Here is a 22,569-nt window from a genome sequence, read left to right as displayed (position 1 = left end):
AATTCAGGTATTGATATTATATGTATGTCTTTCGGAGACGTGGCTTCGGTCCTCGATCCCAGATGATTTAATTAATTTACGTGGATACTCTGATTACAGATCAGATAGAGAAAGTCGAGGAGGCGGAGTTGCTATTTACGTTAAAAGTAGTATTAAAGCTAGGTTTCGTATCAGATCAGCCGTGGGCGATGACACTGAACATATCTTTATTGAACTTTAGGCTGAAAATGAGAAAATGTTGATTGGATGCATTTACCGTCCCTGCAAGATATCCTAGAGAGAATTACAATTACGTAATTGCTGGAGATTTTAATTCCAATGTCCTTATTGATAATTCTCTGACAAATATGATGTCATCCCTGGGTTTGTCTCCAAACAACATTCAAATTCCAACTCACTTTTCATTGAATACTAGCACACTCCTTGATATATTTTTCGTCAACGATCCTTTACACGTTCTTCTCTACGACCAGTGTTCTGCGTCATGCTTTTCTAAACATGATTTAATATTCCTTGCTTACGACTTTAATTTTACAGAAGATAAGCAACCAAGCACTTTTCGGGAATTTAGATACCTTGATGTTAATGATTTGGAGGTAAAATTTTTTAAAACTAATTGGAATAATATGCATGGATGTATCTCGGTAGACGAACAGCTTGAATTTCTTCAAAACAATATACTTTATTTGTACAATGCGACAGTTCCCATTAAAAACATAAGAACCCGCTCGAATATAAAACCATGGTTTAGCCCCTCTATAAAATCATCTATAGCAAATAGAGACAGCGCTTATTTTAGATGGAAACGTTATAAAACGCCGGAGCTCCACGAAGCTTATCGCTTGGCACGAATCTCAGTAAAAAGTCAATTTAGGTCAGCCAAAACTGAATATTATTTTTCAAGGTTTAGCTCCGCTCTAGATGCTAAAAGCAGATGGAAAGTTACACTATGCAACACTGAAAATGCAAACAACTTCTAGTATGAATTTTTTGAAAGTATATATTTAGACTACAAAAACCCTAGTAGGGTTTTGTCCTGTCAGATCCAGTTCGGATTTTATGGCCTCATCTAAACCGGGCTAAATCCACACTTTTTTGCATTTATCAGGCCTTTATCTCAGAAACGAATAGGAATTTGGGTTTGCTGTCTTTAGCAATATTGTAGCCCTAAACTAGTAGAACTTATCTTTTGAAAAAACCACATAAGAAAAACTCCATCTAGGGCATTAAAATCTATAAAATATAGAAAATTGTACATAATTGCTGAAATTCTGGTCAGTATCGGCTAAACTATAGGGAGTGACCTTTTGCAAAAATCTTCCAAATAAAGTTCTCAACAATTCTTTAGAACATTCTGAAACTCTAAAATGCTTACTTCATGTTGTTTCAGCGGTATTTTGCATCATATCTTCTACAACACGTATTTCAAACACAGTTCACACCAACAGTTTATTCTCGCATTTCGGATTTCAATACTTTATTGACATTTTTATTAAATCGTCGTTGAAAAATGTACTGAAAACAACGGGATAGAGACATTTTACAATAATGACATGTTTTGAAGAGTTGTGTATCACATTCCAGGGAATATTTTTCCAAAAGAAAATATTAAGAAAAAATTAACGGTTTTGGAGATACGGTGCGAAATGTATAAAAATTGTGGATTTTTTGCATATATTTTGAAATATGAGGCAATAAATGTAGTTTTTCGAGTTCGTTATTTCTCCAAATATTTTATTCTTGTCCTTACCTACAAATTTGTTTCTGTTGTCAGAAGAAGATTTGCATTGGTTTCAGAGATATAGCCCCGAATTTCTTTAAAAACTCAATATTTAACCATGTTTAGATGGGGCCATAAAATTCGAGCTGGATCTGACACAACAAAAACCAACTAGGGTTTCTCGTCGTTTGGGTCTGTACTTTCAAAAAATCCTCAGTTCGAATTGTTTGCACAAGAACACCTTAAAAATGTTGCACAGTGTTATCCGAGACATTGGTGTGGGTAGATCAAATTCTTCAAGATCCTGTAATGTTGATGTACATGAACTTAACGAAACATTTACAAATATTCCATCAGTGCAAGTTGATCGATCCTTCGTTCTACAGTACATCTCAAGAAGATTTCAATGACGTATGTATCTAGTGAAGGAAAATTTGAATTTCGATGCATCACCAATGTAGAAGTTATAAATGCTTTTAAACAGATAAAATCAAATGCCATTGGTACTGATGAATTTGATTCCAGGTTTATCCGCATACTTCTACCACGGTTGTTACCTTTCTTTACATATATTTTCAATACAATTTTGACTTCAAGCCTGTACCCCAAACTATGGAAATACGCAAAAATAATTCCTTTACCGAAAACGAACTTAGATTATCGCCCAGTAGCAATTTTATCATACCTCTCTAAAGTTTTCGAGAAATTAATTCATAAACAGATGTCTGATAACATACGACGTGAATCATTGCTTACTGCAGCTCAGTCGGGTTTTTATGCTGGTCATAGTTGTATTAGCGCTTTGGTAGAAGTTTCGGAGTCGATTAGGACTGCCATAGATGACAATGAGGTATGTTTACTTGTACTCCTTGATCATTTCAAAGCCTTCGATACCGTAGATCATAATAATCTTTGTTATAAACTTCGTAATCAGTTAATTTTTTCATACACTGCTACAAAACTTATAAAAACTTATTTGTCCGATATAACACAATCAGTTTATTCTGGGAACTTAAAATCGAAAGTTTTATCGGTTGGGAAAGGAGTTCCACAGGGCTCCATAATTGGGCCACTTCCTTTCTCTTTGTACGCAAACGACCTCCCTCTACAACTTTTTTCCAAATAAGTTTTTTTCACATTCCGACCCCTTAATAATATCCGACCATTACCAAAATCAATAGGTTTTTTCTCTGTGGGACCCCCATTAACACCCAAAATTTCGTGACGATCCAATCAAAATTGCGACGTGTAGCGTGATTACAAAAAATTAAAAAATGGCCACCTACGCCAACCTGCTTTACATCACTGTAACGATGGGATTTTCTGCTTTCATAGTCAGACTTTGCTTTTGGAAGGTCCCGAACCAAAGCTGTGATATTCGTCATTATTACTAAAATCGCAAAAATGAAAAGTTGTGTTCTATTTGCGGCTTTTGCGATTTTTTGACAACCTACGTAACATCGTTGCAAAGGTGATATTTTCTACTTTCATTACCAGGTTTTGCTTTTGATATACCCCTTTTAGAAGCGGAGATATTCGCTTTGAAATAAAACGTTGACTTTTTCCCCAAATAAGTTTTTTGCCCATTCCGACCCCTGAATATTATCCGACCATCACCAAAATCAATAGGCTTCTTTCTCTGTAGGACCCGAATTAACCCCTAAAATTTCGTGACGATCCGATCAAAATTGCGACCTGTGTTGCAATAACGTTGACTTTTTCTCCAAATAAGTTTTTTGCCCATTCCGACCCCTGAATATTATCCGACCATTACCAAAATCAATAGGGTTCTTCCACTCCGGTACCTTCATCAGCACCAAAAATTTGGTGACAATCGGATTAAAATTGCGACCTGTAGCGTGATTACAAGGTTTAGATGGATAGACGGACGGACACACATAGCCAGATCGACTCAGCTTGTCGAGACATTCCTTTTGGTATATATATGTATGGGTCTACGACCATTATTTCAATGCTTTACAAACTTTTTGGTCAAAACCAACTTATAATACCCTCTCTACACAGTGGTGTAATTATGGTCGAATCGATGAAAAAACTTTACCCGTACATTGTTGTGCCTAAAAACGAATCCTACAAACATTTGTCATTTGTGAAAATCGAATTTGATTTTGATATAGCCACAATATGCATATTTGGCCGATTTTGGGTCCTATATCAAAATCCGATTCTTTCAGTTACCGACACCACAAAAGTTCAAAATTTTTCGCAAAGTGCAGTTTAAGGTCATGTAGCTGGTAAAATCCACACTTTCTAAGATAATGGACCAAAACCTCTTCAACGGCCATATTCGTAAAGGGCTCCTCCGTTTCACAGCTTTTTTGCTGAGAATAATGGGGAGTTCCTCACTGTACTACAGTAATTGTTGCGCCATCCTATTATCATCAGTATGGCTCTTTTTCAAGAAGTTGAGGACAGTCCTCATCTCGTAAACAGTATAGTGGTTTTAAAAAATCGATGTCGATTTTTTTATGCGGCACCCTCCTAAAATGTTTAGTTTTGTTAAAAATTAAGATTGCAAAAGTTTGAGCTCAATCGGAATATGTTAGCTCGTGCCACTGGAGCCTCAAAGTTTCCTTACTTACTTACTTAGCTGACACATTACAGAATATTTGTTCCATAGCCCGAACTAAGAAAATATCTCCAAAGTTTCCATGGGCCCTTTATATAGCTAATATTAAAATTTGACCCGATTTTCAAATTTTTTTGTAGGATCACTTGTTTAGCCACTACAAAGAACTGGTCAACTGCTTTCATCAATTGGACAATAAGTGTGGTCTATAGAGTGGGTTTGTGGTCCCATACAAATTTGTATAGGACCAGAGGCGAATTTTAAAGAAATCGCTCTACAGACCACATTTATTGTCCAATTGATGAAAACAGTTTACCAGTTCTTTGTAGTGGCTAAGCAAGTATTCTTACAAAAATTTTGAAAATCGGGTCAGATTTTAATATTAGCTATTTAATGGGCCCATGGAAACTTTGAGGCCCCAGTGGCACGTGTTAACATATTCCGATTGAGCTCAAACTTTGGCAATCTTAATTTTTAACAAACCTAAACATTTTAGGAGGGTGCCGCATTAAAAAATCTTCCCCTTTGAGTTAAAACCAGTCTAGTAAACAGCGCCATGATGTTGTAGATTTTCCTGTTGGGATATCGTCTGAAAATTCCGTTACTGTCGACGATTGGCCTCATTCCTATCTGTGCTCCCAGATCCTAAAATATATAATGCTTCCTCTAAGGAGAGAACGGTATGGTCTTGGAAGTTACAATTTAAGAGCCATAGCTGTTAAAACTCAAATTATTTTTAGGGAATATTGTTTCATTTTATACCTATGTAGAAAACAAAAATTCAATTCCTTTCCGAAATGTTTCATTGACGTTCTATAATTTTGCGCACGTCTGTCAGACATTTCTCTATCGTGAAGAAGATGAACGTATTAGTACAAAACTTGTGCTCACTACCAGCATAATCGTCCTTTAAATCGTTTTATATGAAAACATGAAAAGGAAATTCTTACAAAAGACGGCACGATAATGCAACTAAGTGTGCAATCATCAGCTCACAAATGCATCCAACACAAACGACAAAGAAGCTAAATAAAGTCTCAAATCGTTGGGTGGCCGGACGGATGTGGAGGTCTGTCATCTCAGTGCAACTTGAACAAACATTGATGCATAATTTGTATTTTTAATCCTTTAATGGTACTTGACGTTTGACAGCTATGACGCTAAAAGGAAGAGCAGCGAGCAGCTCCTCAATACATAAGAAGACGGGTTGTTTGGTTCGTTGTTCTTTTAAAGCTCTGCTGATGTTTTTCAATGAATGGTTGTGCTCCCATGTCATACACACACCATGACACACCATGCAAGGACGCTTTACGGTATGGGTCCAAAAACATTCTATGCAATATACCTACATACTATGCATGTAGAAATATTTATTCTTCTTAAAGTCGCTGTGATTGTTTGGGGGTTGAGTATTTCCAAATACTTGAAAAAGCTTCTTTCAGTTTCTTTAAGAGAACAAAAAGAGACAACAACAGACTAACATCGAAATCGCAGAAACTACCTTCATGGAATATGTTAGCGTACTAGCGTGGGGTGGGGTGTCGTGGGGTGTGCGATAGCTAATGACGACATTGTGTAAGTGTAGCGGTGTGAACGACAACGATATGGCGACGTTCGCGAGGGGCGTTACTCAATCCATTTGATATGGTCAAGTACCAGCTACGACCAGCTACGTATGAATAAACTTCGTTTCGCAGTTTGTATAGTTTACTTCACTACTTTCTTGTAATATCGAAATACTTACCCGCGTTCTGGATCATGACACATCTAACTGTCTGTCACAAGTACTGACGGCTTTTGAGTGCGGCTTTTCAGTCCCTGCAAGTGTTCTGAAACCTGATCAAGACATCTACATGTGTATGTAGAAATACAACACCGAAATCCAATTGGGTTGTATTCGCCTTGTACTCAGAGAAGTTTTCACTCAAAACTGGCAGCTGCGCACTCGGAGCGAAAGAAGAGTACCACACATCAGAGGAATTCACTCAAAATGGGTCTCTCCATTTAAAAACAAAACAATCTATTCAGATTTCGCCCAATAGGCGGTGCTTCACTTGTTGTCTCTGCCAATCCATAACCACCCTTACATGGCCAAGGCCCATAGAACTTCGACTCCCTGAGCACTGCAATATCTTCATGCTACAAATGTTTTTGGGTGGATGATGTTTTGTTTATTTTTCCAATTCTTCTGGTTGTTGTTACTGTGTTGGTGGTGAATGAATGCTTGCGTGAGTTTGTGATCATGGATGTTTTAGACATTCGTTGGTTGGTTGGTTGGCTGGTCTGGATCATGGTATCAGACTGGTTTTCATAGTGTTGTTGTTTCTCGAGAATACACCAACTAACAACCACTTCTATACATCTCATCACTCGGTCACAGCGAATCCGTTTGAATGCTCATACCCGCCGCATCTGAATGTTACCGGCCTTGTGTTCAGCTTCTGACTCTAATCAGTCTAACGAGTGGTCTTGCGTTGTAACGACGTTTTGTGTGGAGGGACTGTGCGAATGATGTATCAAGATTTTCAGTGTTGACGTGTTTGTCCGCCTCTTTTATTCTATACGAAAAGTCCAGCCACACAAATTTCATAAATTTCGTGGCCATCTATTTGTGTCCGCGTTCGCATATCTTGTGTTAAATTAAGAAACAAAAAATAATACATAATATAATAAAAAAAAAAAAAAACAAAATTAAAATTGAAGCGCCATTGTCGTGCAAAGTGGTGTGTGATTAAACCGGAAAACGCAAATATTTTCGGGAACCAATAAATAAAATAACATATATACGTTCATACTAAGATATACACCCATAATTACATCCTATTAAATCACAAAAAATACAAAAGATTAAAAAAAGTAGAAGAAAAAAGATTCCAATAATTGATAAATGAAGAAAGTGCGTTAAAGCTGTGCAAAGAAATTTATTCTAGCCATTGGAACAAGTTCCACTTTGCTGCCTCAGAATTGGAATAGGGCAGTACATCACATATTTGGAATTTAACAACACTTCTCTGCTGTGGATTAAAAACCGCCAAAATTGTGGAGGCACTTAAAATGAAGGTGAGTTTTTCTATAACATAATTTCGGAGACTCACCGACGGCAATGGTATTTAGGTACTTTGGATTCTTATGGAAGTTTGTTTGTAAACATAAGATATAGGTATGTGGTATTTTCGACAATTTAAAGCTATGATCCAGAAATGAATTTTTGCTGTAGTTTTGTTATTGTTGATGGTGATATGCTCATAATATGGCAAAAATTGAATAAAGTACCAGTATATTGTTGCCTTTATTTCCTATTATGCAAAAGCTCTTGAAAGGCTGTTTTGTACTATGTTTATTTAGCATGTCCATATGTCCCTTGGGCTGCTTTTGCAATATTTCGCAAATAGGATCTGCGAGTAGTTTTGTGCCGTTTTTCTTTGCATATAGGTAGTTTCTTCAGATTTTTGTCGTTTCATGTTAAGAAATTGCATGTCCTATGGATCTGATGGATTTATTAATCATAAATCTAATTTAAATCCCATTCCATGGGATCTTTCTTAGTTTACTATTGCACTTATTCGAATTGAACGACGTGTTGTGGAAATAAAGCGAAATTAATCTTAGGTTCTTGTAACAAGATTGAGTGCAAATGAACTCGTAAATTTTAAAAACAATTCCAAAATCATGAATGAATGATGTTTCCTATTGTCTATCGTTCACGTACAGTGGCCCACAGTGTGTGAAAAGAAATAGCATTACACATTTTTGTTATTTTAATTATGCAATTATTTTATATTCAATACGGCAAAATCAAAGACATAAAACTACCTATAAAGTCTAGAAGAAATGCATTTGACATACAAATAGATTACAAAAAATTTGAACGGGCGTTGATGTACAATAGAGAAATGTTAGAAGAAAAAAACAAAACTAAATATAATAAAATACAACAAGAAGAACAATCAAAAGGAAATATTGGACCTAATATGTAATTGTATTCCATAACAGTTACCTATGCGGTTAAAATCGTTAAAAAAAGTTGTTAAGATATCGTGATAACAGAGTTTAACTCCATCTGTTGAAAATTGTTAGCAATTGAGTTTTCTTATCTTTATATTTCTATATCTTTGCCTGGAGGCATAAGTGGAACAGGTTAGCAAATTATAATACCATTCTACATTGTTCTTCATAAAGGTTTACTTATTACATATATAATTATTTGAATATAATATTCATTCAGGATATTCTAGGATGTGTTTCCAACAAATAGATTTAACAATTTAAATTCGTTGTTTATCAATTGATAGGAAAATTGTTATAGCCGTATCTTTAACATTTTCTTTATGGGAACATATGTTGTATAGAAGAAATACATATTTTTCCCCATACAAGCTTAGCCACAGTGCGAAGGTACCCTCGATAGTGGTACATTAAACAGTCATCTTTGTCTTGCAGCTTTATTAAAACTGCAGGGGCCCTTCACTTCTGCTTAGAATGGTGGGGGTTCCTCATTGTACTACAGTTATTCTTGCACCATCCTACTATAAACAGCTTTGCACCTTTTTAAGAAGTTGAGGACAATCCTCATCACCAAAACGTCAATCCGACTTAAATCTATGGTCCGCCATGATGTTGAAGATTTTCCTGTTGGAGGAATTCCAAAATTATCTAATTAATTGAAATAATTGAGCTAACATGACCTAAGAAAAAAAAAGTGAATTCTAGCGAAGTCCCACACACCCAACCAATGTGCTACGAACGTTTCGCTGGTGGTTATTCAGCTCATCAGGCATATCGCATATATAAATGGCTAGAAGATCGGTATATATCTAATGCTTTCTCATAGTCAAAAAGGGTATGGTCTTGGATGTTACAATTTAAGAGCCATTGCTGTTAAAACAACAATTCAATTCCGTTCAGAAAATTCTTTTGCCCACGAAGCTAGTAGCTACCTTAAATGTTTCATTCACGTTCCATAATTTTGCGCACATCTGTCAACCATCTCTCTATCGTGTAGAAAATGAACGTATTAGTACTAAAGTTGTGTTCACTAGCAGCATCATCATCCTTAAAATCGTTTTATATGAAAACATGAAAAGGAAATTCCTACGAAAGACGGCGCAATAATGCAATTGACTGTGCAATTATCAGTTCATAAATGCATCCAACACAAACGACAAAGAAGCTAAACAAAGTCCCAAATCTTTGGGTGGCCGGACGGACGAAGAGGTCTGTCATCTTCAACGCAACAACAAACACAGATCGTTGCTATGAATTTTTCTTAAATTCTTTTTTTTAGCCACAACAATGAATTAATGTTTTTTAACCGATTCAACAATAAATTCTGGCTGTAGTCTCAGATAACTAGGCTAGTGCCGACATGTAGGGTCCACAGTGCTTGTTTATTGGTATTTAACTATTTAATATAATTCACAGTATTTCGGTTTGTGTCATCAATTTATTGCTTACAGTATATACATTAGGGTCATAATTTGTTTGCCTTTTTTTGCAAATGTTAAGAATATCACCACGGAACACGAAAAATATTATGAAATGCGTTATCACTTTCCCTCTACCATTAAAAAAGTTCCCGCACCGATTGCATTCAAGTTTTCCATTGCACTTATTTGTTTATTATACCCTCCACCATAATATGTAGGGTATATCAAGTTTGTCATTCCGTTTGTAACTCATCGAAATTATCATTTGCGACCCTATAAAGTTTATATGTACAAGGTGGCGCAAAAGTAATCTTCCGATGTTTTTTGGCTGTAATTTAAAAGAAAAATGAAAAAGTTTGATTCTTCTTGTGGATTATTTTTATTTGGTCTATTAATTTTTTTTACATCAAGTCGAGAACATGATATCAGATAAATGGCCGCCGCCACAGTTTATAGTCATTTGAGCCCTTTTTATGGCATTTTACATCACTTTGGCCAAAACTTGCGGCGATAGGTCCTAACATTCTTGGCGGATATTGTCTTTAAGAGCTGAAAGAGTCTGAGGCTTGTTGACATAAACCCGCGACTTCAAAAAGCCCCACAAAAAGAAGTCTGGAGCGCCTCATCACTCATGATTATTTTTGATGAAAAATCATCTTCCTCTTGGTGGTGATTAAGGATGGAATGATCGTATGTTAGACGCGATTGGCGGTCAGCGTTTAACAGCTGATGCATCTTCTGGACTTTGTACGGAAACATCTTCAAATATTGTACCAAAATTCGCCCTAAAGACCGTCAACTGATACCCATTTGCGTTGTATGTCTGGTCTATGTCCAAGGCGCTTCCGTGACATCCTCGGCTACAGCAGCAATATTCTCTGCAGAACGGATACTCCGGGGTCTGCCATGCCTGGCAGCATCTCGTCTTCGAAGCGAGCGGCTAAACGTCTGCGACGAAATTCACGTTGTGTCAAAGTCACCGACCGATTATTTGTCAAATAAATAGTCGCCAATATTCCGCGTTCTGGAGCAGTGTAGCGTAACATTGCTTATTAACGTGTATTTCGCATTTGTTTACTACACTAATGTCAAAACAGAACTGACATTAGGGGCCAATCGCAAAAATTATAGCATTTTCTGATAGGAAGATTACTTTTGCGCCACCTTGTATATTCTTGATCAGCTTAAAATTCTAAGTCGAATTAATCACGCTATTTTCCGAATGAGTTAAGCTACACGGCTGAAATTTTGTACACAAATGTTTTTGGTCTGACGTTTTGACGTTTTTAGCCACATTTTCAGACAGAATTAGGTATAATTTTAAATTAAGGGTTCCCAGTGAGCAAAAAACTTCTCCACCAAAAATTATGGACAAAGGTCCCCATATAGCGGTACCGCCCGATTTCCGATATTTTGACGTCTTTAGCTACATATTCTGGCTGAATTAGCTATAGTTTGGCATTTAGTGTTCCCAGTAAGCAAGAAACTTATCCACCGAAAGTTATGGTCACAGGTCCACGCTTTGGTACAGCCCCCATATAGCGGTACCCCCGATTTCAGCTATTTTGACGCTTTTGGCTACATTTTCAGACCGAATTAGCTTCCAATGACCAAAATTTCTCCACCAGAAATTATGGGCAAAGGTCCACGTTTTGTTGTAGCCCCCATATGACGGTACAGCCCGATTTCCGGTATTTTGAAGCTAGCTACATATTTTGGCCTTATTTGCAATAATTTGGCATTTAGGGTTTCTAGTGGTCAAGTGACTTCTCCAGCTAAAATTATGTGCATAGGTACTTTCGCAACAGAAAGAAAACTAATAATTCCATATTATCTCAGAGTATTTCACGGTGGAGGGTATAAAAAGTTCGGCCCGGCCGAAATTAACGCTTTATAACTGGTTTTTTCATTACTCTTATCATACACTTTTAAACTTTCATACGAAACTTTTTTGAATTTATAGTTAAGAAGAGAGAATGGTTTTTCTCAAATAGCATTTTTAATTGAAATTGGTAATAACCTTCAATATCGAAGTATGATACATAGGACTAATAAATAATTTTCACCAATTCGCGATATTTAAACTTAAAAAAGACATTCATATGTGTACATATAAATTTTTGTTCAAAGCATTAACATCAAAAACCAATATCATTATAGATACTTCTTGCCTTTCCCAGAAAACATCAGAACAAAATAGTTGCAAGCTTCCAGCACGTCAAAATGTTCATAAAGAAAAAATTATGCAAAGGCCTTAGGAATCGCTTTCGACGCGGGAAATTTTTTTACGGAATCCAACTAAAAAATTCCCCGCATGGTACTAGCGTGGTATTTAGAAATTACTGCTAGCAAGAACTTGCAAGTAACCAGATACACATCATATTAAACATTAAATATATGTACATTCATATACTGTTCTGTTACAGAACCTGCAATTTCAACAAATTTTCCCTTTATAAATTTGTCAAAAAGTTAAGTTAAGCCTTTGTGGTAATACTCCAGACTTAAAAATAATCAAATTTTTCAAAAAATTCAAAAAAAAGGTTGCACGAATTTTGTATGTATGTGTGTGATTTCCTATTATTCAGTGTTAAATTCTAAATTTCTTACATAATACAGCAGTATTTGTAATTCTTATTTTGGTATTTTAATATTCGATTTTCATTGGCTACTAATTTTCATGGACCTCTCTTTCTAAGGATATTTATTTTAAGTGTTAACAAAAAGATAACAGATATTTTCAGATTACTACAGATTATAAGAATTAACAATAGGTTAGCCCTGAATTGACGAATTCATTGTCTGAGTCATGTTGTGGTCTCTTCAGGCAGGCATTCAGATGCATCTTCTTCACCCACCACAAAACAAAAACATTGACGTACGCAATAATAACTCAGGAACAGCGAAGAAAATTCATCGATGATAGTTTCATTTGGACATTCCAATGGATTGTTCACAAAAATTAATAAAACACAACAATACCGTTTGGGGGATAGTGGCAAAAAGCTCAAAAAGTTTCAGTGCCTTTATTGACAGGCGGGTCTTGGAGATCAACGCTTTGAAATGCCCAGCTGGATATTTGTAAGTAACTTCAAATGCATGGGGCCTATTCGAGAAAATAAGTTGTTGTTCTCTGCGGGAATGTACACATTGCTTTATGGCATCTCCGCGCTTTTTCATGCTGCTTGTAGGTGGTGAAGATTTTTTTCAGCTGGCAATCTGTTAAATCGATACAATAATGATAACTGACGGACTGTGCGTTCGCCTGTGTACCAATTTGAGATGGCGAAGTGATTCTGTCGAAAATATTCAACACCAACAGAGCAACTCTTCCTTATTTCATCAAAAGCTGTTGACGTTGTCGGCGTTTTTATCGATTCGTGTAAATTCAATTCGCTTGGGCAGTGATGATACAGCAAGAAATTTCTCAACAACAATGAAGTATGTATGTTTTATTTTACATATCTGCAACTTCGATCCACCGAATATAATACAAGTGTATGTAGGTTTGAGTTTCGTATTCATTCATGCCTGTCTACTCGTCATTTTAAAGACGCGAAAGACGAACTTACAATGATTGAATTCCTGCCACAATGAAAAAAATTTGCCGTTTCTTTACAATCGAAGCTACGCTGGAGTACTCCATCGTATTTTGTTCGATTCCAAGTCAAAATCGATTTGAAGTGAGTGTGTGCGCTTAATCGATTCCTTTTGGTGCATTGATATTGCTGAGATATTTGCGCTTAAATACTCTGCCGTCCCGCTGTGTATTTTTGATAACTTTTAAATGCTTCAATTTGTTGTTCATTTCCTTCAACACGTTCCCCCTGTTCGATTGTGGTATAGATCGGCTGGTGTGTATTGCGATTGTTGTTTTTTTCTTTCCTTTTCATTTGTTGTGGTTTTGATTCATGTTCCAAGATGATAATCCAAATGTTTATGTAAAAATACCACCCACACGAAATTGTTACGCTTTTAAAAGTTATGATCGTTGTTCGTTGGTATTTTTTCCTTTAAATTTTCTTTTAATGTGAATATTTGTTTTGTCGCCTATATATCGGTTTATTGTGTATCGGATTTCATTAGCGTTGATAATCAGTTAAAGGTGTTGTTGATACTCATAATTTCCATATTTAAATTGTCCAAAAGTCCAAATAATCGATGACATTAATAATTAAGCAAAACAGTAACCAATCGATTTTGTTCGACTAGACGGTTATGCAAAGGGGGGATTTAATTCTGTAGGTGGAAACTAATTTACCCTGAGTGGGAACAAAAATGATTGTTTAGATGACTCCTTCATATTGTATAGTTTTCTTCTACATACATATGTATGTTGATAAGTATATACAGTGGAATCGCGATAATTCGTAATTCAAGGGAACAGACAAATTTTATGAATTATAGAGAATTAAAATTTAGCAATACGAATTATTGGAGTTTTCAATATTTTCAATATAACAGAATAATTTTTGAGAATATAGCAATGCGAATCGATCACAGATTGCAAATTAATATTCTTTAAAAATTCCATCAACGAAATATTGGACTAGAACAACAAGGAAATGCCTCAAAAACGGTGAAATTTTAGGATTTGTAATGAACATCTTTGAAAATATACTTATACATTGAGGTGGCGAACTAAAAATGAAGAATTATGTGAGGTTGTGCAGACTTACAGCCTGTTCATGTATTTCGACCGAAAGGTTTTTTGCGCTTCGGAAGTGGAAAAAAATCATTTTTTGTTCATGTAAACGCCTTCGAAACGAAAATCTATGCGACCGACAAGCCATACGAAATAACACGTAAACGTGCACTTTTCCATTAAATTTGGGTTTATGTATTTCGAAAGGGCTGTCCCTTATAGAAAGAGAATGTCAAAATCACTCACTTGCTTTGTAGCTGCCGAGTAGAACGTAAACTCGCGAATAACACCGAAAATCTTAAAACAAATTGATGCAAAACAATCTTGAAACAAAATAAAAATTTTATAGAAACATTTTAATGGGGGTTTCATTCACTATTTTGAAGAAATCAATAAAATAAAATAATTCAAAATACCGACACATTTTATTTTTCAAACAAAACAAATCACACATATTCCAATGTTTGTATGTATATGTGGATTTTGTTTTCATTTCTCATTTGGCTCTCATTTATGGAACATAGTTGTACAAATGTACATTCAAATTAGTAGTATTTCGCATAGGATACGTAACGGCAGTCGCACGATAGTTTGCGAAATACATGAACGCATTTTTAGACGGAAGTGAGTGCCTGCTTTCCTTTCGTACAGGTTTCCGTGCGACATACATGAACAGGCGGTTAGAATTCCAGAACAAAATACGAATTATCGAGGGGACCAAAATCCATGTAATTTTTACGAAGTATGTATGTATAACAATTTTTTCAAGGGACTGGCAGTCTATTACGAATTATGTTGAATTGCGAATTATCGAGGTTCGAATTAAGAATAGGCAAAAAAGAAATAAATTCAACGCCGTTGTTTACATCGGCAAAAACTTTTTGTTAATATAAGAAATACATATTTTAATAATTCGACAGTTTGTCGTTAATATTATTCTTAAAGCATGTCAACTGTTAATTCCATTGCGTATACGTCAAATAAATTCTCATCTGAAATTCTTGGGATTCTATTTGACAATGCAAGCAATGGAATTGAAAATTGATTTCCACCCGATTTTGTAAAAGTAAATTTGCTTTGGAATTTCGATACACAGAAAAAACTTTTCCGATAAACAGTTTTATCAAAAATTTGAATTTTGCAATTGACTAAAATGTAACTAACTTTTTGAAACACGATGACATAAAAGTTATTATATTTTCAATAAATTGAACAACAAATTGAACAAAAAAGCAAGTCAAACAACTTAAAATGTTTGGGGAAATGTTTGATAAACACGTTTGTAAATATGACAATTCGCTTATCGGCAAAAATCAACCAAAATTTAATTGAATATTTGAATTTGTATCAAATCGTTATCAATTTTAATAATTAATAAATTTTTTGAATTTGGCTATTAAAAATATAGTCCAACGTTTTTGCGCTAACCATTAATTTCTGTAAATTAAAATAAAGTTTGTTTTTGTAGCAAACACATTTTTTTAATTTTTAAACTAAGCAAAAACATTTTTATTCCTATGCTTACAATTTTTGTTAATTACTGAAGTTACGAAAATTTAAAGAAACGTACACCTCCCTCTGCGGAATCAGTGGAGCTAGCCCATAAGCCTTATTTGTCTTTTTATTACTGCATTAATATTAAATTCTGAAACCGTTTGGCGAAAATTATCTCTAGAATAGACTTCTCCAAAAATACAACAACGCGTTATCTATAACTCGAATTGACATAAGTCAATTTAAGCTGTTTTCAAATAAAACCACTGTTATTTCCAGATAAATAAATTTCTTCAGCTGTATACAATTCCGAAAGAACAGATTTGACAATTGAAAATACCAAAGATGACATAGATTGTTGTATCTGACATTTGGTTTAATGTAATCCATTATATCACATAGGCTATCGTTGGGTTGAAATTCGTTTTAGATGTCAGGGAAATAGTTGCAACAAATTGCAATTGAATACAACAACGAATGTGTGCGTAAAGCGTTTATTAGTTATCAATAACAACACAATGGATGGCATTATTTCACATGGAAAATAGCATCAGTAAGATTTGTTTGTTTGTAACACATTGTTGGACACGGGTGTGACTTTATTTACCCGCAGCATCCATCCCTATTAGCCGCATACAATAAATACATTTACTACATACATATGTATGTATGCATAAACATACAGATATAAGTATGCGCTTCCTTAACGACAGGCAAAAGGGGGTGGGATTACAATGTGGTATGTGAAGAGATTTAATGCAGCGGTTTGTTGTGGTCGACCGACCAGCTATAAAACTCATGAATCCCCTTTTTTGAATTTATGACTGACTACATGGTGTGAATTTTTGTTTTATAATATGATTTTCAAGTAGCATCGTAACACTCTTTTTGGTCGCCGAACAAAGAAAAGGTAATTTCATCTATAAAATGCTTATGTCACAAACGCGCACACACAAACATAATCTTCGGAAATCCTAGTAAAGGATTCAGAGTGGAGCGGCATCTTAGCGGCATTGTCGTAACAGTGTGTATGTGTGTTTGTCTATTTGTTAAGAGACATTTGTTGGGCTCATTTGTTTTCCATGCATGTATCCTTAAAGGCTATTTTGTGGATTTGGGATGCTTCACTGAACAAACAATGCCCACTTGAAGATACATGTATCTTTTGTTCGAACATTTTGCTATTCAATTTCAAAGAGAATGGAAACGCCATCGGTGGTGGTTGGAATGATTGGACCGTCAGTATTACTTTTTGTGTGTAAACGCGTCTGGGGTAATTTCATTTACATTCGATTCTATTTCCCTATTGCTAACAATTCACAATTACCTGCTAAAAATCATGCTGACTTTCGAAATGTTTGTGATTTTAAACATTTCTATTGTTCTAGTTTGGTTTACGGGAAGTAGCCGTGCGTCTGTTTGTTTGCACAAGGCTGGCGCATTGGACAGACACGCAGATCAATGTATAGGGCGCATGCGCAACTCGACATAAAACAGTAAAGGTGTGATTTCTAACAGCCTTCCACTTGAGGTGAGATAGCCAAAATAATTTTCCGTTGTTTGATCTTGATGTTGTTTGTCACAAGTCAAGATGGTATTTTGTTTTTTCTTTCTTTGTGGTCTTTTGTGTTTTTTTTTCATCTTTTGTCATTGTGCACACAAGACAGGATTTGTCCATTGTGTTGAAGAGAGGCAATATAGAGGTTTGTAAGTCAATTATGAAATCTCGAATTTGAAAATCCTTGTATTGTTTGAAAAGCGCCTTAGCGATAATGAGGGTCGTCGATGTCTAATCATCCTTAAGGGACGCATCGAAACAAATCTGTCCTACTGTAACACTGGACATCTGGACATTTACTTTGTTACCGCAAAAAGGTGTTTTTACAATTTTAGCCAATTTGTAGTTGGCACACGCATCTCAAACGTGATATGCGTTATCAAATGTCCAACAATTGACCATCTGATAGATGTTCCAGATACGATTTTTTCTGAAAAAAAAAAATGATGTGATCTCATTTATGTGGGTTCAAGAGGTGTTTGTTGTCCTATACCATTTCAGTTTAGGTTTGAATAAATAATTGTCCGTGCATTTATTTAATGAAATTTATGTTGCCACAATAGTTGGGGGGGCGTAACTTGGACCATATATTTATGTTCAAAATTAGAAATAAATTCGATTTGGATGCTTTTTGTTATTTTGGTAATAAATTCAAAATTCCGTCGTTTTCCAATATTCTGAAAATGATGACAAAACGTTTGGCGCAGCAATGACGGTATCCATTGGGTCAAATCGAATTCATAAATAACCAAAAATGAATTGGGATTTCTGTGATTTCTGAAATTAATGTAAAAATTATGTTAAAAAAATCCATATCCACACAAAACAAGTCGGCTAATTAATATTCAAAAGTACAAGATTATGAATATCTCAGATACTAATAATATTCAACATATGGTCGGTCGGTTAAACATGAGGCTTTCAGCAATGGATTTCTTTATTTTATGTTTATTTCTTGGTAGAAACTTGGCTTGTTTTGATAAATAGAAGACATCTGGCTGTGTTATTGAAATGTTAGAGCTAAAAAAAGTATTGCATTAATAATATGTTCTTATTGAATATCATTTTTAAAGAAACTTTAGAACAATGCAAGTTGGTTGTTTCATGTTACCGACGATTATTGTTCTTATACTTCTAGCAATATTTTCACGCTATCTTCTGAAACTCATAACCCATGTACGATTTTGGAGTCAGTGGCGATTATCATGTCAAATGGACTGAATTGTATTTGATGTCATGTTCAACGTTGCATCGTGAACGCTGGTGGAACGCTTTAGTGTATAAAGTTTGGCATGATCTGAAGAGAGAGGGTTAGAGAAAATTCCACATCTACATCTTAATGTTCGTAAAAACTTCAACTATGACTGAAAAAAAATGTCTTAATAGTTTTTAAACACGCAAAGCAGTAACAAGTATTTATGCATATACGAGTACACTGAGCGAGAAATACACACCAGGAAAAAGAAACAGACAAAGCAGTTGGTTTCTTTTACTAGTATTTTCTATTCTGTGTCGTAATTCATTGAATTATAATAGTGGTGAAGTGGTAAGCATCCCCGTCTTGGACACAGAACGTCTGGGGTTCAATCCCTCGTCCAAACCCTAGTCACATTTTATCAATATTTTTGGCTATGAAAAACAAATTGAAAAGTTTAGGAGCGATAAATGTGCTCGATTTTCACCGTAGACGTACATATGTATGGTCTAGTGGAATTTTTGATCAGTACAATGCCAAGAATCACAAACGCAAGGCGCCCATTAAGTTTTTTTCTATTCATAGTAATCGCCCCACCCTATTTGAATGCCAGAAGTTTAATCAGAAATCATACATTCCGTATTATTTTCCTTTTCAAGGTGTTTGGAATCCAGCATTAGGTCTTGGTTTCGTTCCGGTATTCATTGTTTCAAGTTTATATACATCACGGTGCTCTTGAAACAATTTTAAATGGAAGGTGCTTACACCTTGGAAGTTTTTGCGGATTCTGAAACTACAATGTTCATAGATGAGAAAAATCAAAAAACAAAAAAAATCGCCGGAGCGCTTTTTAAATAAATCGCGATATAAATTGACATTTTTAGGGGTTGTTTAGGTTTTCACGATTTTGCTTAGAAACCGCAAGTCGAATCAAAATGGGACTAAAGAAAATGTTGTAGCTATGAAAATTCTCTACAAGATCGACGTTAATGGTATTTTCGTAGTTTTTACCATTTTTGAGATATAGAAGTTCAAATTGGGACAATTCAAATTCAATTCAATTCTGTATCGCCCCCTTATAAAACAATGTCATGAAGGGTGCGCCTTAATTAACTTTTGATGAAAACCGCTTACACAGGGGAAGTTTTTATGAATTCTGAAACAGCAATGTTCATAGATGAGAAAAATCCAAAAACAAGAAAAAATCGCTGTAGGGATTTTTAAATAAATCGCGGTCAAAATTCACATTTTTAGGTGTTTTATAGGTTTTCATGATTTTGCTTGGAAACCGTAAGTCCAATCGAAATGGAGCTAAAGAAAATGTTGTAGCTGTGAAAATTTTCTAGAGGATTGACGTTCATTATTTGTTCCCAGCCTGTACCATTTTTGAGATAATGAAGCTCAGTTTAAATTTTTAGATTTTTTCTGTTAGGGTTTCGCGATTTTGCTTGAATACGGTAAGTCTTATCGATATGGGACCTGAGACAATCTTAATGCTGTGAAAATTCTCTACAAGATTGGCTTTAGTAACTTATCCTAAGTTGCACCATTTTTTTAGATATATGAGTTTAAGTTGGGCATTTGCAGTCATAACATTGTTTTATAAGGGGGCGATACAGAATTGAATTGAATTCGAATTGTCCCAATTTGAACTTCTATATCTCAAAAACGGTAAAACCGACGAGAATACCAAAAAGGTCAATCTTGTAGAGAATTTTCATAGCTATAACATTTTCTTTAGTCCCATTTTGATAGGACTAGCGGTTTCTAAGCAAAATCGTGAAAACCTAAACAACACCTAAAAATGTCAACTTAAATCGCGATTTATTTAAAAAGCGCTCCGGCGATTTTTTTTGTTTTTTGATTTTTCTCATCTATAAACATTGTAGTTTCAGAATCCGCAAAAACTTCCGAGGTGTAAGCACCTTCCATTTAAAATTGTTTCAAGAGCACCGTGACATATATCTTGAATTTTAACTTTGTTATATTATGGTTTTGTTAATTTAATTACTTATTTATTTTAATTTAATTACTTCTATAGAAGTTGAGTCCAAATAAATAATAACGAACAAAAATTCTAGGCTTCAAAGGTTCGATAAACTGATTAGAGATTAAAGATTAAAGATTAGAATTTAATTCAGGTCTTCATGCATACATTTCTATGTAAGCAATTTATTTAAAATTAACGATCCTTGTACATACACATACATACATATTTGTTCATAATGTTGCTGTTTTGTTTGTACACATCACCAAAATGCAACAGAATCTAATAAGATTGTAATTTACTATTTACAACAAAACGGAAAAATGTATGAAATGGCCAAAGAACAAAAAGAAAAAAAACACACAATTATTTTTCCCTTTTGTGAATTTTTCTACTATAAAAGACATTTCATTTTTTATTTTAATTTTTTTATAGCAAGTATGTATGTATATGTGTATGTATTTGAACTGGCTAGCAATTCCAACCAACCATCATCTAACATCAACGTACGAGTAACAACTATACATACATAGTAGCTTTAACAGGGGCGAATTGAAATATTAGGGCGCCACTGGGTTTATCACGTCTGATGATTTTAGGTATTATTGTACAGTCTTGCAAATTAGTCCAGTCAAAATAGACATTAAAATAGCAAAAATTCCCACAAAGCTGAATTTTGGTGGAGAGCCATTAGAAGCAATTTCCTAACAGCCCCCATCAATCCAATGGGTGCAAAAACAGTAATTCGGTGTCAAAGGGCAAAATTTAGGGATGTTTTTAGGTTTTCGAATTTTTTCTTGATAAATTAAAAAGTGACTGGAACAAATATTGTAGACAGAAAAATTTCCTACAAGTTTGGTCTTTCTAATTTTTCCCTAGAAGGAACCATTCTTGAGATAAAGCGGTTGTTAAAAACAAATCATTTTTATGCACATATATGGGAAATACGCACATACTCAGGTGAAACGGCTGTTTTAACCGGAATAACCGGGCCCAAAAAAATATATGTTTAATTGAATAGCGAAATTATACCTACTAGAGAGTAGGGATACGTATTACCAAGCAAATATCGATCTTTTGATTCTTACTTAGAACTCAAGAATCGATCTTTTGATTCTTACTTAGAACTCAAAAATCGATTTTTCGATTCTTACGTAGGAATCAAAAATTGATCTTTCGATCCTTTGATTCTTACTTAGAACTCACTTGGATAAAAGAATCGTTCGATCGAGATGACTCCTTAGTCGAAAATGTGAACGTTTAGGTGTACAATGCTTCGCTCTGCCGTACCGTTAGATTAACTTTGTTCATCAGTACAACAAATAATATAATATTGTTGTTTTGCTCTTACCAATGTAATCTGTATATTTCATTTTCGTGGTACATCAAAAAGTCAAAACAGAATTGATCTTTCGATTCCCACTGCAAGAATCGAAGAATCATAATAGAAAATCGATCTTTCGATTCTCTATGAAGTCAAAACTCGATTCCGATTTTTAGATTCTTCAAATCAAAGAATCGAGGAACCGATTACTCGAAAATCGACTTGCGTATCCCTACTAAAGAGTTATTCCATATTAGTGTCATTTTAACAAAAGGCCAGATTTAAATCCGGGTTATACCCGGTCCTACTGTACCGTTTATGGGTATCGTTTAAAGGCTTATGGAAATACCTAAGGCATGGCGTTTTTAATTTAGCCGGTCCGCCTCAAGATGTTCTTACGCGGCTTACTTCTTCACATATGTAATTTGACACTTATATCACGATATCTCCAGAAAGGTGACTCCTACAGAAAAGTCATACAGATCATTCTTGTAGACAATTTTTAAGCCTCATTTTGAGATGAAAGGTGCCTCTGAAATATTTAGCACAAGTAGCTCTTGTAATGATGAACACGTTAATAACAAATTTTATTGGAGGATGAATCCGGTTATCTCAGTTTTTGAACCGGAT

General features: G+C 34.9%; 1 protein-coding gene across 2 annotated transcripts in view; it reads left to right on the top strand.

The window, feature by feature from the left end:
• Nucleotides 1-6,763: 6,763 nt before the first annotated feature.
• Awh (LIM/homeobox protein arrowhead) overlaps nucleotides 6,764-22,569 on the top strand; it is a 47,632-nt gene continuing 31,826 nt past the window's right edge. For both annotated transcript variants that reach the window (XM_073979860.1, XM_073979859.1), the window contains exon 1: nucleotides 6,764-7,370. In XM_073979860.1, the coding sequence (XP_073835961.1) occupies nucleotides 7,365-7,370 (6 nt within the window). In that variant the 5' untranslated portion in view covers nucleotides 6,764-7,364. The remainder of the gene's footprint in view (nucleotides 7,371-22,569) is intronic.

Source organism: Musca autumnalis, unplaced genomic scaffold (assembly GCF_047663935.1).
Source record: "Musca autumnalis isolate F117 unplaced genomic scaffold, ASM4766393v1 scaffold_4, whole genome shotgun sequence".
In the NCBI taxonomy this organism is placed as follows: domain Eukaryota; kingdom Metazoa; phylum Arthropoda; class Insecta; order Diptera; family Muscidae; genus Musca; species Musca autumnalis.
This window is presented reverse-complemented; position numbering and strand designations above follow the sequence as displayed.